This window comes from Lepidochelys olivacea, assembly GCF_965140295.1.
Source record: "Lepidochelys olivacea isolate rLepOli2 genome assembly, chromosome: 13".
Classification (NCBI taxonomy): Eukaryota; Metazoa; Chordata; order Testudines; family Cheloniidae; genus Lepidochelys; species Lepidochelys olivacea.
Genome location: NC_140423.1, coordinates 5145697 through 5165044, shown reverse-complemented (window position 1 = coordinate 5165044; position 19348 = coordinate 5145697). Strand labels below are relative to the sequence as shown.

Below are 19348 nucleotides of genomic sequence, written 5' to 3'. Positions count from 1 at the left end.
GGATCCCTTCTCCAAGGAGTTAGTCTAATTTAGAACTAGAGGTGAAAACCGTAGACCATCAAGCAGTAGGGCTGGGAGGAGGATGGTGAGGGTAGCAGAGCTAAGATTGCCAAGCTGTATAGGTTAGATATGAATACAATTAGCCTTTATATATAAATTGTAATGTAGTAGTACCTCACAGCCCCAGTCAAGACCCAGGGCTTCATGGTGCTAGGGACTGTACACACACACACACACACACAACAAAAAGAGCGTCACTGACCCAAAAAACTTACAAGAAACACAAATTAAGGATTCAGAGTAACAGCCGTGTTAGTCTGTATTCGCAAAAAGAAAAGGAGGACTTGTGGCACCTTAGAGACTAACCCATTTATTTGAGCATGAGCTTTCGTGAGCTACAGCTCACTTCATCGGATGCATTAATTTTTACAAATTAAGGAGCTTCTAGCACCGGCTGGAAACACACACATTACGAGCAGAAGCAGTGCAAACTCCTCATGTAGCCCTGCCAAAGCCCCACAGACTGGACCAGCAATACCCCTTATTATTTCAGTCCTGGGCCTCCACTGAGCAACGCCAACACCCCCCCAGGCCTCTGGCCTGCACCCTCCCATAGGGCAATCCCAGATCCCACGCTTCTCTGCACATGCCCCCAGTCCTACTTTGCAAACGCACACACTTGCTACTGTCTCAGGCTCAGGTCCCAGGCGTCTCCGCCTCCATCCCCACGTCCAGCCTGCAGGGATAAACCCCTGCTACTGCAACTCCAGGCCCTGGGTTTCTCTGCCCCCACCCCGACTCTCGCCCTGCAGACCCTGGCCTATTGCACTCCAGGGCCCCAGATTGCTCCGCTCTACCCCCCCCCCCCCTTTCTTCGTTTGCTGCCACCCGGGCATGGCAAGCCCACAATGCATTGCGCGGCTCTGCCCCTTGCTGTTGCAGCCCTCGGTCTCCTCCGGCCCCTCCGAGCGCGTGCCCCTGGCAGGCGACGGAAGACGCGGCCCGGGGAGGCGAGCTGCCCCGCCCCCACCACGCGCCCAGCCCCCGGCCCCTGCGGCGCGCGGAGGCCGTCTGCCTGTCACGTGGTCCCCGCGCCGGGCGCGAGCGGGGCGGAGGGGCGGAGCCGCTTGGCCGGGTTGCCCGGTAGCGCCGTGTCCATGGCAACGCTTGTAGAGCCCGCGAGGGGGGAAGCGGGGCCGGACCTGAAGGGGAAGAGGAGACGCGACGGGAGGAGGCGGGGGAGGGGTAAGAGCGGGCTCCGCGGGGGCCGAGGGGGGGGGATTGGATCCGCCTCCCCCCCCCCGGGTCCCCAGGGCTCCCCGCCCCCTCCCATTCCTAGAGCATCTCCACCCCCCCCCCCCACAGGACCCTGCCCCCAGCCCCAGCCCCATCCCTGCCCTCGATCCCTGCCCCCGGCACCAGCCCAGCCCGCCCCCCATCACTGCCCACCGCGCCGCCCCATCCCGCCCCGATCCCTGCCCCCAGCACCGCCCAGGCCCCCCCCATCCCTGCCCCCAGCCTGCCCCCCAGGACCCTGCCCCCCAGCCCCCCTGATCCCTGCCCCCCGATCCCTGCCCACCGCGCCGCCCCAACCCCCCCAGCCCTGCCCCCTGCCCCGATCCCTGCCCCGATCCCTGCCACCAGCCCCAGCCCCCCCACAGTGCCCCCCATCCCTGCCCCCAGCACTGCCCCCCCACAGGACCCTGCCCCCAGCACCGCCCCGCCGCCCCAGCCCGCCCCCCCATCCCTGCCCCCAGCACCGCCCCAGCCTGCCCCCCAGGACCCTGCTGCCCAGCACAGCCCCAGACCCCCCCGATCCCTGCCCCCAGTGCTGCCCCAGCCCGCCCCACAAGACCCCCCACAAGCCCAGCCCGCCCCACAGGCCCCCCCCCGATCCCTGCCCCCACCACCAACCCCAACTCGCCGCCCCAGCCCCCCCATCCCTGCCCCCAGGACCCTGCCCCCCAACACCCCTGATCCCTGCCCACCGATCCCTGCCCCCAGCACAGCCCCCCCATCCCTGCCTCCAGCGCAGCTCCAGCCCCTCCCCAATCCCTGCCCCCAGCGCAACCCCAGGGCACCGTGTTCTCAGAGCTGCACCTTACTCTCCCGGCTCCCCCTCAGGGCACCCCTGCCTCCTCCCCACTGGGCATAGCAAGAACCCCAAGCTGCTCTCCCAGCACAGGCCCCACCCCAATCCCAGGATCTAATGCAGTCCCCCACATGGCCCCAGTTGAACTCGCCCTGCACCCTTCCAGAGCTGCCTGTGGCTCTCCCCTCTCGCTGCTGCTGTGCAGCCCTGGTCCCAGGTGCCCAGATGCCATGGCGATGGGTGTGATACAACTAGGTAGCTAGACAGGCAGGGTATTGCATGGGCCTTAATTCCAGCTGCTATATTTTGCATAGAGACTGCAGATCCCACTCTGCTGTTTCAGCCAACAGGCTACGGGTTGCCACCTGCCAAAAATTCTGATGCGTCTCTGAAGCTTGTCACAACATATCCCAATTCCAAACTGTTGCAGTCTGGAGATCAGGCTACAAATCACACAAGAGAACTGCCTGGGCCCAGTTGGGTCCGATGTCATGCAGATACCTTGGCAGCCTGCTGATTCTATTGATGTGGGAGCAATGTGTAAAATTTAAAAAGAAAAAAATTCCAGACTTCTTTGAATCTCAGATATGGTTTGATTCAGATGCAGTTCAAGTTGTTTATGAGGCTGATTCCTACTGTGTCCACATATCCTATTGTATCCACATATGTCATTGTATCCGCTGGGTCTGCACTTTGTAATGCAAGTCACAACAGAATCACAGTTTTGTAGTTATCGTGGTGAGATGGTGACATTATTTGCAGCATCCTAGCTACCAAAACTAAGACGGCACAACTGAATATTGATGGTTTGGCCAACTCTGTGGTATTTGGTGTTTTTCTTAAAGCCCCAGCTCCTGGACTTATATGATTGCCTGAGAATATCAACTTTGATTTTTTTAAAAGAGTAAGTTTATAACTCACAGTTGTAGAGAAAAGCTTGAAGATGTAATCTCTAAATATTTTAAACCCCAAAGGCAAATAAAAATAATTCAAATGTTATTTTTTAAAAATCTAATAGAAATCATAAACATTTATGGCTGGAAGGGACCTCCTTAGGTAATGTAGTCCATCCCCCTTCACGGAGGCAGGATTTTTAATTATGTTTAAGTTAATCTTATGTTTTTTTCGGGGGCCTGACTTATGATTTTTGAATGCTTAGATTTGGCAATTTCATATTGAGGCAAAGCAAGCACTCTTAAAGGCAACAACAGGTGAACTCTCCTAAACCTCAGACTGCATCCAATACAGACAACTAAACAGAGCTTTGCAGGATTTTGTGGACAACTATAGAATTGCACAGAACTTTTGCACGAAGTTTGCCACGTTTCATTTAACAGTTGTGCTCGTCCAACAGGTTCCCTGTACTAAAGAGGGTCCTTTTGCTATATGAGTCAGGGGGGTTGTTTCACAAAAATAGAACTTTTACATCTTCTAATTTGTGTTACCATTTTATTAATAATAATTCATTCTGTATTGCAAACAAGTGTGCTAAGCACTTCACAGACGACTAAGATGTGATCTCTGCCCTAAAGAATTTATATTCTAACTTGTGGAAATGACAGAATGAGTGAGGGACACAAACTTTAGAGAGGAGGTGGGGATAAAAAGGATTTATGAGTCAGACACTTTAATGAATACCTGCTAGCCAGCTTCAAGTTTTGCCCAGATCTGTTGTTGAAAAGTTTCCAGAGAAGATACCAGGGTTCGGTATCCAGCAGCTCGCATTGTGACATTTATGTCCATATTTTCACACCCAAAGTGCTGAGTTCTTTTCAAAATCTGGACACTTATTTTGGTGCCTAAATGGGAGCTGAGTTGTTTTGAAAATCTGGCCCTATGTGTTAGGGCTAGAATGTGAGACTTGCTGAGGACACACACCTCCCACTGAACCACACTGCCCAACCCATCTGACTCACATTATAAAAGAGTTTACAAAAATAACCCCAACAGAAGATCTTTCTGTTGCAATTTAATCTGGTGACTGTGAGTGATGCTTTTATACGTCCAGAAAGAGGGACTTGACTTGCTGTCTAATTTTTATGAACAGGAAAACCAGCGTTGTCTTATCTAGGACCACAGAAATACACACCAGTGACCAAGCCTGACCTCCTCTTAAGAAAGTGCCTAAGCATTAAACCACACAGTGCAGCCATTATATAGGTCGAGAAATACGTGTTTTAACCCTCACTAAGCCTATGTCAAAAAAGTAGAAACCTTGAACCCAAAATGAAGAATTGCAATTGATGCTTGTTAGGCTATGTTATCTTTCTTTAGCAGATGTTGCATGTAGTTATATTTTATTAGGTGCCTAGAAGCCTTAGAAAGTAAAATGTATTAATTATTATTTTTATTATTGTTAATATTATTTTATCAATACAATGTTTTTCACCATCTAAGATCTCAAAAGCACATTCTTGCTGTGCTACATACAGGTCACTTCAGTGAAATGCAGACTCTTTAGGATGGAGCGCAGAAACTTGGCAGACAGCTGGCATGCAGCACGCTCCACAACAAAGATGGGAAGGGACATTTTGGGCCAGTGACATTGGGCCAAATGTTATTTTTTTTAAAAGGCTCATGGAGTCTTTGGGGCTACAGCACTGAGCACAGTCATAGTTTATTCTATAGGACCCTGGAAACATCCCTCCAACATGCAGGCATTCTTAGAGGACAGATATAGTTCAGTCTTGTAGCAGAGTTTGAGATTTGTCACATATGTATTATTGTCACTGGAACATTAAAATACATAAACCTATAGATCTGCACCACCTCTAGCTATATTATGTCTTGTGGATTCAGTTTCCTGAATTTCTGTTTGGTGGGTGCCAGTGACATGGAGGTGAAAGTCTCTGTCAGCGGCCATATAAACCATCCAGGCCCACCACCGTAACATTTTAATCAACAGTTTATGCTTGGTGGTTGGATTTTCAGGGTATTTCTGTGATCAAAATGAGTGTGACTTTATTTAAAGGAATTGACAGAAATTAAGTTTTTATACATTTGAATAATTATAGTCAAGAACATTCATATTGTAAACTAAAACTGCTTAAGTTAAATAACCATATACATTAACTAAATATAATTAGAGAGAAATTAGCTAGATAGTAGAACAACTTGGACAATAAAATCTATATTGAGACCTACATTTTTTAATTAAAAAATACATAAGTATGTTTTCTGAAGTCCTTGCACAGGTATATATGTAAATATGCATATGTAAATGCATATGCAAAATATGTGTCTGTATTTGAATTTATCAGTTGTGTGCCCAGTTACTGTGAGCGTACATACAACTATAGTCACTGACCACACAAACAACCATTTATATCTGCATGTGCAGTTACTGCAGTTACACACACAACCATGGTAATTGTGCATGCACTTATGTGCACTGTCTTCTTATAATCTATCTCAAAATATTCTAAAAATTCAGTGCTTTCAAAACAGAGGTTTAGCCATGCTACTTCCACTAAGGTAAATACATGACATACAGCAACCATTGAACCTACCCATCGTACTGATAATGCATGGGAAAGAAACGAGCCAACTATCTCTGTAAAAATAGATAATCTTGTTACATGTTATTGCTTAATAATGGCCAGGGAGATGTTTGGATTCTGAAGAACTTGTGAACTTTGCCCTTTTTTCACAAGAGTTCCTGCCTTCTCTTTATTTTCTGTGTTTCACACATGGAGTATAGTGAGCCAAAGAGAATTCAAAGTGGGTAGGTTCTTCACCAGATTTCTCAGCTAGACTTCAAAAGTTTCAGTTCCTGAACACGGTTTTGTAAGAGCAAAACTCTGAAGTAATATATTACAAGACAGCTTGTCTGGTTTTGGTCATAAGCCATAAAGTCTTCAAACAACAAACAGTTCATCATAATATGTATAGCTCTTCTGGCATCAGAAGATCAAGAAAGCATTGGAAGTAATGATATATTAACAAAGAAAAAGACTTGTATGTGTTTAAAATCCCATTTGCAGAACCATCCTTAAAACCAGTTCCTCTTTCTTGTCAGTAACATCCTGTGTGATTTCCTGCCATGGTTTTGTAAGAGTAATACAAATTAAAGGAATCTTCCTTTTGAGAAGTCAATTTTCTTTTCTTTTCTTTTCTTTTCTTTTCTTTTCTTTTCTTTTCTCTGACTTCTTATTTTCTAATCTTTTTTTTAAAAAAGACTTTCTGAGCAGTCTCCCATGGAGTCAGACTGGTTTCTTTCTACAGTCTAAATATTTCCCACTAACTTTCTATTCTATAACTAGGTTCAGCATAAACAGGATACAAAAGGTATAGCAAAAATACATTGTTCCTGTTACAGAATATATAGCATATATATACATATGTATGTGTATATATACGATACAGCATAGCTATGTTGTTACTACATGAATAGGAACTAATTTTCAGAGTTAAATAGTTCAATGGTTTTACTGACTGCAAAAGTATTGGCCTTTATCGCACCAAGGAATTCTCTTTCACCTTTTGCTACTAAAAAATTCAAACTACAAAAAAATTCAAATACTACAAAAAAAACCATAGAAAATCACTGCATTTGGTATGATTCTCACCTGGAATCATAAACTGGCCCAGATTAGCTCCAAATTCAACTAGGTTTTATATAAAAATTGAAATTGGAAGAGTTTCATTATAAAACATTTGCATAAATCTAGTGAATTGGGTTTGGTGGTTATGGATTAACTTGCACATATCAGAGCTTCTGTTTGATTCAAATTGTATTCAGAAATTGTTGAAATATCCCAGTTTCTTGAACTTCTTTTTCAATGCATTAAACACGAGAGCTTCTCATTCATGGTAGGTTCTTTGAGAAGTGAAGGGTCTCTAAATCAAGTATTCTAGCAGAGCACCTCTACCTGCTCCTATTAATACCATAGATACATATCAGTGCTAGCTAGTAATTAGAGTAAAGACTTCTGAGTTGTAATCCCAACTCCACTTTTGATTTGTATAATCGTGAGCAAGTCAATTAACCTCTGAGCCCTTTGTAAAATAGGGATAATGATGCTTGCCTACCTCACAGGGTTGTTTGAAGGATCAATCAGTTAATGTTTGTGGAATGGTTTGAATATGTATGGTGTTCGATGCATGATATTATTATTAATTATTATTATTATCATCATCACAGGTAGATATATTGTAAATTTCTTTTCACAACTGTATTTGATGTCTAATGTCTTGTACTTTATTCACTGATTTTAATCTACAGGATTATCTAAATCCTGATTTGTATGTTTTACATGTAATTACAGCCTTTTGAGGCTTTGACTCATGTGTTTGGTTCACACTGCAATCTAGATGGCTGTTGTTTACCTCAGTGCTTGGACTGAAACTGAAGTTCCAGAAATCCTTCTTGGGCCAAATCCTCTGCTGATGTAAATTGGGGTAGCTCCATTACTTCAGTGAAGCTACAATGATTCACATCAGCTGAGGATCTGACACCATGTATCCATCCATAAATACAAACTTGTACAGATTGCAGAGTGCTGATGAAGCAGGGGGGAAATCCATCAGGATGTACCTGATAAGCTGATGCAAGCTATGACATGAACTATTAAAATAAGAATTTAAAACATTTTCTCCTAGGGATCCTTAGATCCTCGACCAGCATCCCATTTTACTGCCCAGTTTACTCACCCAAGTTCAGATATGACCCCATTCTTCCAGCCTAAGAAGGACTCACTTCATAGCTTGAAAACTTCAGTCCTTAGTCAACCAAGGGGATCACTGAGTGACATGAGTTGCAGAGGTTCAGTACATGTCTCTCTAGTGCTGCGAAGCTCAATGTGTCTCCTACATAGCAGTGCAGAAGAGCACAGCCATCGGGCCTTTGGGCTGGTCTAAAATGTTTCTAAGATTGCATTAAAAACTGAACTAAGAATAGTAAATACTGGAAAATAAAAGGGACTGACCTGGCCCCACAATTGGCTGTCTTAGTACAACAGCAATGATGTGCAACTGTCTGAGCATTTCTAAACAACACTCAAGTACAGTTTTTAAGAGCTGCCAAGGAAATTGGAGATGCATGTATAGCTTAGACAGATGTTTTTTTATAGGAGAGAGAAAAGTACCCACCAAAAAGACAGATCAGGCAGTTGGACATTTAATGCATGAGTAGCCATAAATATCTTGTAGTGGCCAACACCGTGTCTGAATCTTCTCATTGAGTAGCAAAGGGTTTGAAGAATTGAAATAATACTGATGAAAGAAAAATGTGCAAAAAGTAGGGCTAGTCCATTATGATGAAGATGTATTTTGTAATAGTGCCTAGAGGCCCCAATTGAGATCAGCACCCCATGGTGCTAGGTACTATACAGACACAGAATAAGAGACAGTCCTTGCCCCCAAGGACCTTGCAATCCTAGTAAAGAAGACGGACATAAGGTGAAAGAGAAGCAAAGTTAACTTACCCAGGGTCAAAGAGCAGGTTAGCCACAGAACCAGGAATAGTACCTAGATCTCCTGGGTCATAATCCAGTGCACTATTTACTGGACCACACTACATAACCTACTGGTACCATTATACAGCACCAACTAAGAAACCTGAGTGTGAATCCTGTCCTCAGCCTGACACTTCTTAAGCCAGATGGGGCATTCAGCAGCTTCCCCACTTGGAGAGTGTAGGATTTCCCAAAGCACCAAGTACTCCTGACCTCACATTGTTACAACTCTGGATTTTTTCTTCTTTTTCAGTCTTAACCTAGAATAAAGATGACTGCAAGAGAAACAGCTACGCGCAAAGGGACAATTATTCCTAAATCCCGGAAGAGTTTACTTTCACTTGATGTAAATGCAGTGTCTCCACAGCAAAGAGAGAGGTATCTGGCATTTGCTGAGCCCACTGAGGAACCAGTGAAATCCATGCTGGCTTCAGACATTCATATGATGGATAAAATGTCACATGAGCACTCCATGTGTGAAAGAGACGCAGAGCAAAAGAAGCAGGCAAGGATCATTGGGCTTCTCAAGGCTGCAGAAGCCCGGAACCGCCTTCGAAACGTGAGACTCCGATTTCAGAACTTGAGAGTAAGTTAACCTCAGAGACCTTTCATCAACAGGCCAGGCTGATAGTGTTGTACGAGATGGGACTGAGGAATTGTATGTAGCAAAGATCATTTCTTTATCATACACTGAAATGTCACTTTTCTAATGCATACAAATTATTATATTTTGAAGTGAGCAAGGGAAAAAACAAAATATTAGTTTTTCTCCTTCATGCTCAAAAGAGAGGAAATTTTTATGCAGTTGCACCTTCAAACCTGTTCCATGAAACATCCTGAAATGTGTGGGGAAAATTCTAACAGTCATCATCCGTTTTTTCAGCTGACAAACTTTTCCTCATCCTAATATAGAGAAGGGGTGAAAATGAAGATTATAATGGAACCTCAGTTGCAATCTTAACAATGGAAATATGGCTATTTCTCCATAGTGCCTTCTCTAAGAGGGTTTGTCTACACTGGGGCTGGAGATTTAACTTCCAGCTCAGGTAGACATACTCCTGCTAGATTGATCAGCAGAAGCAGTGGCATGGGCTAGCCATGCTGAGTACAGTGCCACCTGAGATGCTAAATACACAGTCAGACAGCTGGCCTATCCCACTGCTTGTGCCATTGTGGCTGCACTGCTGATTTTATCGTGCTAGCTCAATTAGAAATTACACCTCCAGCTCCAGTGTAGACATAACCCATATACAGCTTTAACCACTAAAATGAGCCTGTTTTCTCTTCTGTGGTCCCTGTGATGCTCCATTACATTCAAGTGCAGGAGAACATATATTTAGGATCCATTTGCAAAATGAAAACAATCCTTTTGCTGAATTTTTGGCCAGGACCTCTAGAATTGTGCGTGCATGTGTTTGCGTGCCGAGTTTTAAAATAAACCTACCACAGTTGTGTGTGAAGCCATGACAACTGTGAATGCAAATAACCAGCTGTTCTTCTAGCTGATTATTTGCTTGTGTAGTTTCCACTTGTGCATGCAACCATGAAATTTGTCTGCACAATTGTCTTTCTAATTGTCATTAGAAGATTCTAACTCTTAGAAGGAGGAGGTTTTATGTGTTGCTCCATATAGCAAACTGGTGTTGGAAAAGATCATGTCAGCACACTGTCATTCATTAAGGATGGCATTTGCGAAGTGCCCAAGTGATTTAGGAGCACGCACACCATTGAAAGTCTATAAGGCTTTGTGCGCCTAACTCACTTGGGTGCTTTTGAAAATCCTGTCCTAAAAGCTCAGCATACCGGCCAACACATCTCATCTTATCAAGTGCACTAAAGTAACCCTTCCAGTTTACAACTGCAGACTGGAGTTTCTCTGTTTATTCCCTATGAGAAAACCAATTCTGGAAAAGTTGCTTATTTTAGACCCTACAGCCTCAAGGAAGATATTTTCCCCTAATCCCAAACTAAATGATATCATACTTGGCTAGCACTGTAACCATGGTATTAAAGTTATTTATGACTCTGAAATTAATATATGCTATAGTTAGCAACAGTGGAACAGGGTTTCTTCTATACTACTGTCCAACTGCCTCTCTCCCCCAACCCCAGGCTACTCTGGAAAGCAAGACAGACTGTCTCCAGAGGCTCTTTAGTTTGCAGTAACCGATGTAAGTTTTTGCTGATTTCCAAAACTTGGCAACACACAACTGAATATGTGCAAAGATGAATCTTCTAAACATAAGACAGTGCCTGGCCGTCTTTTTATTGATCTTCATTCTGCTGGGAGATTTGTTTGCTTTAGTTTAGATTTTTTTTTAAAGTGAATTTTAGTGTCCATGAATGACCCTGGAATGATGGGACACAACAAGGACTGGCAGCAGCTGGGCATGCTTTCCTACACACTGCTCTTCTACCCTGACCTGGAGGGACCTCCTGCAGGGTGGAAAATGGAGTTCAATCTTTGGGTCTGGGACACTCTGCTAAAGCTGCCTACAAGGGATCCATTGGGAGTGAGGTCATCTGAGAACTGGACCAATATCTCCCAAATTGATTCCTCTGCAGAGGCACCAGACAAGTCCAAATAGAACACAGCAAAGTGGAGAGGAGCAGAGAAAGCTGCACGATCCTAAATCCCCCTCTGGACTTATGCTACTGATGGAGGTCAGGTAGCTCCCTGCTTCCACTGTGACCCCTACAGCAGACAGCCAGGAGAACAGCTCATGTTCAGATCTGCAATATTCAGGCACAGCCCATTGGCCCAAGCCACTTCACTCTGCTCCTATGGCTCTCAGCTCAGCAGGAGTAGCTCATAGGGTGTGCAGCCTTCTCCTGGGGGAGAGAATGAGGAGTGGGGGGTCACAAAATGAGGAGGAATATCAAACAAGAGAAAGAGCAACAGCAACAACAATAGAAGGGAAAGTTAAGGAAAAAGAGAGAAGGAAAACAAGATTAGAGGGAAAAACAAAAGAGAGAGAGAGAAAAGTAAAGGGCAGAGAAATTGGGCAGCACAAAGGAGCCATGATGGAACACTTTGCTGGGGTACATTATGTGGGGCACAAGGGCTGCCCAGTTCCTCTGTCCTCTCCTTATGGGGCAGTTTGAGCAGTCTTAGGGGTTACCTGTAACAAAGTGGGCAAGACACCCTCTGTTCTCAAGGACAGTTTTTGGATCATGATCTGATTGGACGTAGCTGATCATTTTTCAATACCCACTCCATGTACACACTTTCATTTGGGGTAGCACTCTCATTTCATTGCAGTTCCATAGCACGATAAACCTTTTAATGCCTTTCATTGTAATTTCTAAAAGCCTGTCTATAGAGCAGTAGGATTCTGCTAGCCAAAGTAAATCCCTTCCCATATTTTGGGGCTTTTCAACCATGCTGGTTTTGGGCCCAGACCTACTTCCACTTGAAGTCAATAGAAAGACTCTCTGAGACTTCAATGGGAGTTAGATCAAGCTTTCTAAAAAAACAGAACCATAAAAAGATTTTTTGAGGGGGGATATGGCAGGTATTGTGAGGTTTATTTGTTTGTTTGTTTAATTTAGATTTGTTTTACAGTCTGAAGATCAGTTTTCTTAACCCCCAGGGCCAGATTCATCCCGTTGACTTCACAGCAATTACCCTACAGATTTATTTGGCCCATTTTGGTCTAACGTGGTTGCTTTCTTTATCCTTTGGTCTTTTGGGGTTTATTTGTTTTTCACCATAGGCTCAGGAAATAAACCATCTGATATCCTGCCAGAAAACTGCCAGAGGCGCTGTGAGACTGGAGGTTTTTCTCCCACCCCGAAAGAACATTCAGAAACTAGCAGATAACTTGGACAGAGTTCAGGTATGTCTGAGCACATACCAGCAGTTAAACTGATTTCTTTCACTATCTTATCTGCCCATTTCTAGTTTTAAAGGAGAGGAGGGCTTAGCAGGCAAGTTACTCTTGGAATGTGCTCAGTAACCCATGGCCAGTTGAACTGTAGATCATAAATAGCAATAGCCAGAGGCATATACATATTATTTAACTAAATTTAGCACCAAATAAATTATATTGGTTAGAGCAGGGAACCTGGAGTCAGGATATCTGGGTTCTGTTCTTAGCTTTAGAAATGTCTTAATATGTGACCCAGGGTAAGTCACTTAACCGCTCTTTGTCTCAGTTTCCCCACATGCAAAATGCCTATTTCACAGCTGTCCCAGGCAAATGAACTGAGTTCCATGGAACTCTCCATCTCAAAGTCTCTTGGATGAAAATTTAAAACTTAGGTCCTGTCTGCTCTCTTTAACACCAATGATCTCTGTGCACGTTTCATAGAACTCAGTAGGCTTTGGTTCGCTGTCCTTGGCCAGAATGCTCTCTCTGATCTCCCACACAACTGTTTTTCAGTGCACTAAGCACCACTTGTTTGCTTGACTACACATTCCACCCTAGGGATGGGTGCAGCTTAGGTGGGTATATATAGGGCATGAAACACTTTGGGATCCCTGGGGAGGCAAGGTGCTATATTAATGTTACTCATGGCAATATATATAATACATTACAGTTCTGCATAAAATTAGCTATCAGACACATTAATGATAAATTATCTTTGCCCAGTTCCCGACTAATAATTGTGGCAAAAGCATTGGAAAACCGAGCAAGTGGATTTGCTGCTTGCTGTCTGTGGCTGTTTATTAAAGACCATTTCCTTTAGAGTGACAGCTAAAATACAGGCTCTTACACTGGATTTGCCTCTGACTTTCCTGCCTGCACTCCCCTCCCCCCTCCGCCAGCATGTGTAAACATGTCTTTCTGCTTTACTCCTGACTGCCTTGAGCAGATTCCTGGGATGTTAATGTCAGATACAGCAAAGGCCTTGGAGTGCTGAGAAGGGCAGATAGTCCCACAGCTGTAGCAAGATGGAACTGGATTACAGCACAGAGAGCATGTGAACCTAATGGAATAGTCTGCTAGAAAAGCCCACCCCAACCTTTCCAGGCAACTGTACCAATTCATTAGGCTGACCTTAGCCATCCCGGATAGTACCTACCACCTCTCATTCAATTAGGAGCAGCAACCTGCAGTAATAAGACTGAGTTTTTTTGAAAAACCCCGGCTCCCTTGCAGGCTGGAGTAGACACAACTGAACGAGAGATTGGTAGCATTGATGCACTGGGGCCAAGTACAAAAGGGAATTAATGCTGGGAGGAGAAACCTGGAGTAACAAACACAAAAGCATGAAGTACTGTACAGAGCTAGAATTTGTATGTGTACCGGGAACCACAGTCTGAGAGCATTCTGGATCAATGTAACTGCTGCACAAAAACAGGAAACTGCCCCTCCCTTCGTCAGAATAGAGGAAGAGGCTGCATGCCCACATCTGTGTCAGAACTGTGTCTGAAACTGGGTTCCAAGCACCAAGCAAAGGGGCTGGGTAAGAGCAAATTAGTCATTTCACCTTCACCTGAAACATGCAGCTGAAGAAGTGATAGTCTGGTTCTGACAGTTTTTACAAGAGCACCATCTCTAGGAACATTTAAAACTAGCCTGGACAAAGCTCTCAAAAAACAGATTGCTAAGAGATTCCTGCACTGGCAGAGGGATGGACCACATCACCTAAAACATTTTTTCCATCTCTAATTTCTGAGTGTGAGGTCCTGACCCCATTGAAGTCAATGGGAATTTTGCCATTGGCTTCAAAGGGGGCCACGATTTCACCCTATGATTCTATGGAATGCAGGCACTTTCACTCTAGGTCAGTGGTCTGAATTCAGCTCAGGCTGGTAGCAACTGACACTAGTTGCCATCTCACAGCCATTTAGTGATCGACAGGAAATGAGTTCCCACACACCTCTCCTCCACTTTCACTCCTTCATTGGCAGTGTCAGCAGGGAAGCCTAGGATTAAAACTGTTGAGATTGAACAACTTTGGGCTAGAAATGGTTCCTCCAGAAAAGGGTTGAGGCACTTTGGTGGGATAGTGAAGGGAGCATTCATTGTTATTGTCTCGATTTGACTTTTTCTGTGGATATAGAGAGGATGTCTACTGACAGAATAAACCCTTCTAAGCATTACATCCATTACAAATAGATAGAAATGAAGTGTCTGTATTTTTCTATTAGCTTCTATCCTCGCCACCCCAATCTGGCATTTCTCTCGCTTGCAGGTGTAACTTTTGAAATAGCATTTGATCACACATTTCTGCAGTGGACAGCTTTATGCTATTGTTCAGTCTTTCAGCTTCTTTTTGTCTTTGTTTTACAGAGGAGTAGAGTTGAAGCAATACTAGAAGATGAAAATGGCGAAATATTCATTAGAAGAACCTGAAACCTTGGAGGAGCTAGTTAGAAAAATGTACCATAGTGACTGAACCGGGAGTGAGCCCCTAGGAGAGCCACAGTTTGACTCAGCTACTGATAATTACTGTTAAATAAACTACTCCAGTTTCTTCTCATGGGCATCCAAAGATGTGCAACAATTTAACCTATGACAGGCAGATCCACAGAACTTACCAAGGAATGGAAGATTCAGCATGGTGGGCCAGATTCTAACTTCTCTTACACAGATATAAATCCAGAATTACTTGATTGACTTCATTCTGCTTACTCTGGATTTACCCCAGCATTTCTGAGGTCAGAATTTGACCCTGCAGCCTTCCTCAGTAAGGTACTCACTTGATTAGTTGGAAATAGGGACCCTTTAGTGTTAAGCCAAATTGTATGTATAACAATGACTTTCAGCCTTTACTATACATGGATGAGAAACATCAGTGCCATTACCAACGTTTTCTTGTGGTCTGTCCTTGGCCTTGTAATATTAAAACTGTGAAGTATTGAAATGCTTGCTTGCTTACATAGTTATGCCTGTAATGTCCTTTAGTCTGATGCCTCCACAACTTATAGACAGCAGGACACCCCTGCATGTTTTGAGGTGTGTCAAATATTACCCTGTAAAAACCCTGCAAAAAAGGTAACAATGGATGCAACAAAGGAGATGTGATTTCATAATTACTGCTGTAGACTGAGATCCATGTGTGAAAAGTAATGCTAGCTTAGAAAAATCCTCATTTCAATACAAGTGAAGGAATGAAAAGACTGCAGTTAGTAACATTTACCATCAAACAGGGATGGATTTTTTAGAGAAATAAAAGTCATCAGATTGAACAAAGTGACTAAAGATGAGGAAGTGATGGACAGAGATTTTCTTTTCATTGAAGTAGAATAAAAATCAAAGCATATTGCAATAAGTTATGTGTTAGCTGATTTATACAACCAGGCCTTTCTGCTCCCTCCCTGCTTGTGCCGGAGAATTCCTTCTCTTGAAATCTTTGATGGGCTCCTTTCTCTGATTCCTCAGAAGACGTTCACCCAAGATAGATCCCCCCCACACCAATATTTCATGTGATTGCTTCCTCCCACTGAGACCTTTGATACTCTCCTTTTCCCTCCTACATACCCACTGGGGCCATTTCATCTGCAGGGAGACACTAGCTGAAGATACCATACCTTACTTCAGAAACCAAACCAAAAATCCCCTCATCTGTATGAGTGATACAACTCCCAGAGCAGCTTTCCTCTCTTCATCTAGTTGTGGGGGTCAGCAAGGTGATTCTGGGCCAGCAGGGAGCTGTTACAGCTGACATAGGTTAGAGCAGCTGTGAAGTCTCCCCATATTTTGCCAGGGGTTGAACTGGTCCCTATCTGCTTCAAAGATTGGAGAAGCACAAAAAGTGGTCTTTAAGCCACCTCCCCTGGCTGGGGTCCTGCTCAAAGAGCAGATTTGCCACACTCAAAGATCTGGCCCCTGCATTCTATCCCCATCTCTGTGTTTCCCAACCTCATTTATTCCCCATTCCCTGTGTCATCTTGGTTCAATCACTTAAACTCTGTGCTTTGATCGCCCCAGCTGTAAAACCATGCTAAGAACACCTACCTTTGTAAATTCCTTTGAGATCCTCAGGTGAAAGATACTGTGGACGTGCAGACAATTATTCACTACTGCCATTGCTAGCAATAAAATCAATTAAATTCTGAAAAGTAATACTGTGATCTGGAAGAAGGCTTTTGCCCTACTTCTTTTTCTGACTTGCACTGACCAGTGTTATTTCGGTTTGATTTTGTTTTGCAAACAGAATACATTTTGGAAGCTCCCCAACACAGAAAGCAATTCTTAGGCAAGTCACAATATATAAATAATTCTCTTGAGAACATAGCATGGGCTTGATTGTGCTACTGCTCAGCAGAGCCGATAATCTTATTTCTGCCATGCCAAACACAGGACTTTGGGGCCACAGCCCTACAGTCTGTTCTTAACCCCATTCTTGGCACACAATGACCAGCCCTTCCTTCTCTCTGCAACTTTTGCTATACTTATTTTTTGCAAGACTCAGAAAACATCGGAGAAAAAAAATCTTGTCACTGTTTGTAAGTCTCCACTGGACTTATTAGAGGCCCCCAGAGACAAAGCCTTTGGCTACGCAAAGGCCCGCATTTAATCCTCTTTCTTCTATGGCCTATGTGAGATCTGCACTCCAGAGCTCCAAACTGTGGCATTATCTATGTGTTTGAGGTCCTGAGGACAATCTCTGCACCATATTTTAGCTCTGCTCCTAAGATGGCATCCTGGGAAAAGGATGGATTGTCCTGAGCCATATGTTATCTGTGTCTGTGTTGAAAGGAGACAAAAAGGGAGGATGAGGCCTGGCCAAACCTGGGTGCAAACATCCAACACTGAGTCACATCAGAGCATCAGGAAAAGGCAGACAGAAGGAATCCATCTGAGTATGTGTAAGTGTCAACCTTTGCTGGAATAACTCTGCTCCTCAGCATCCACACGAGTAGTCGCCAGGGAGTTGCCTGACTACATACGTTTTTATCCATCAGACGGCTAAATCAGAACCCCAAATGCCCAACATAGCACGCAGAAGCTTTCTGTGGGTTTCTGATACTCCCTAGCGGACACTTGAGCCATAAACAAGGAATGGGTTACAAGGAGACGTACAGATAGTCTCCTCCCAAGAAATGGCTAGTCAGGTAGTCTGCAAAGATGCTCCCCCTGCACCAAGTGGATCTCAGACACAGGGGAGAATCTGACCCTCAATGGCTGTCCCTGAGACCTAATCTACCATTTAATTATTTTAACATGTTATGAAAAACCTATGCACACTTCTCCAGGCCTTTCTATAACTTCCACTATAATTGCATTAACTCAAATGAGGTGCTACCATCAAAGGGCCAAATCCTGAAGCCCTTATTCAATTTGTTTTCTCAGGTCTTATCTCAGGCCAAACTTCCATTGGCTTCCATCTGAGTAAGGAGTATGCAGACTTTGTCTAAATGAGGGATCTTTCCTCTCAAGGTGATAAGAGCATCCATCCCCCACAGGCATGCAGTCAGCAGGAAAAATCTTACTGGATCATCCGGGTAGGATGTGTAAATGTAAGTGGAGGGATGGTTTTTCAATAAATAGCTTCCGGAGCAGAGCAAAAGCACTCTATGTAATTAACTGTTCAATCCTTGTGGGTGCACTACCTAGAAACAAATGGATAGCAATTTGGAGATGTTTGTTCCTTTAGCATCTCTGGTGACGGTGATATCGCAGTGCTTCTCCTGGAGCTGTATCTGGAGCAACCATTCTAGGGCTTCTTTCTCCATCACACGGTTTGCAGATGACGGGGGGAAAGGATTCAATAGGGAATGGCGCCATGCAATTCAGCCTTGAGACTGGCTGAGTCTGTTCTCAGGTATTCATTGAAAGAGGCTTCCCTTCCCATAGACATTCTGCCTGGAATTACTGGAGTTCTTTCTATATATGGAGAAGTCAAAGGTTCAGATGCTCTTTCTGTGAGTTGTTATTGTTATGATAACATGGTGTGCTTCTCTAGCACGCCTGTCTCTCAGGATCTCAAAGCATCTCAAAGGTCAGGTTCCACCCTCAGTTTAAAAAGACCCAGTGGGATTCTGGAGTAGCTCCAGGAACACTCCACTAAATGAGAGTGACTGAGGCCAAAATTAGACCCTGCTGGAGGCCTCCAACACTCCTGTGGGGGAGATAAAAGATTTCTTTCAATGGCAAGTCCCTCATGGGGCACAGACTGTCCCTTCTTCAATGTCTACAGAGCGCCTAGAACATTGTGGCTACAACACAAATAATAACAGGCTCCCTTCCGCCACCATGGAAATGCAGCTGGCTCTGGGGCGGGTATCTATAGCTATTAACAGGAACAGCAACACTGCTCATCACGTTCGCTTTCCCCAGCTATTCCGTGAAAGCCTTTGTTTCCGTTTGCCTTTCCCTAGGCAAGGTCATGGGGGTCTATGGCCCTGGCACAAGGGCCTGCAAGAGGGCAGAATCTAAACAATGCCACCTGCGACCCAGGCTGAGGCTATGTTGTTTTAATGAACACTGAAGTCTTACCAATCGTTATATATTCGAAAGGGCCAGCTAGCCAGCATGGCCTGGAGATGCGATGCAGTGCAGAGCTGTAATCTCCAGTGCCATCGGGGAATCCCTCGCAGGGATCACTCTCTTGGCTGAGACAATGGAAGACGCCTCTCGTGGTGGAGTTGGGCGACACCTACTGGATGAACTCAGTATTACCGCCCACAGCCAACCGAGCCTGGAATGAATGCGTCCCGCGGCGTACATGGTGTGGGGTGTGGACAGCGGTGGGTATTTAATTCCGTGACTGTGCAGTTCCTCACCTGAGCCCCCAGGTAAGCCAAATGCATTGAGAAACTCTGTGGCGGGACGATGACAGACTCGTGGCTAAAAATACTGCGCAGGTAACAAAAGGGGTGCTTGTTTTTAGGTCTTTACACTTG

At 44.4% G+C, this 19348-nt stretch overlaps 1 protein-coding gene across 1 annotated transcript; it reads left to right on the top strand.

Annotated features, from left to right (window-relative positions):
- The first annotated feature begins 979 nt into the window (after positions 1 to 979).
- LKAAEAR1 (LKAAEAR motif containing 1) lies at positions 980 to 15363 on the top strand. The gene is made up of 4 exons (XM_084645691.1): positions 980 to 1245; positions 8801 to 9133; positions 12264 to 12386; positions 14790 to 15363. The coding sequence occupies exons 2-4, from the start codon at positions 8819 to 8821 to the stop codon at positions 14850 to 14852; spliced, it is 501 nt and encodes a 166-aa protein (XP_084501817.1). The 5' UTR covers positions 980 to 1245; positions 8801 to 8818; the 3' UTR covers positions 14853 to 15363.
- The last annotated feature ends 3985 nt before the right edge of the window (positions 15364 to 19348 follow it).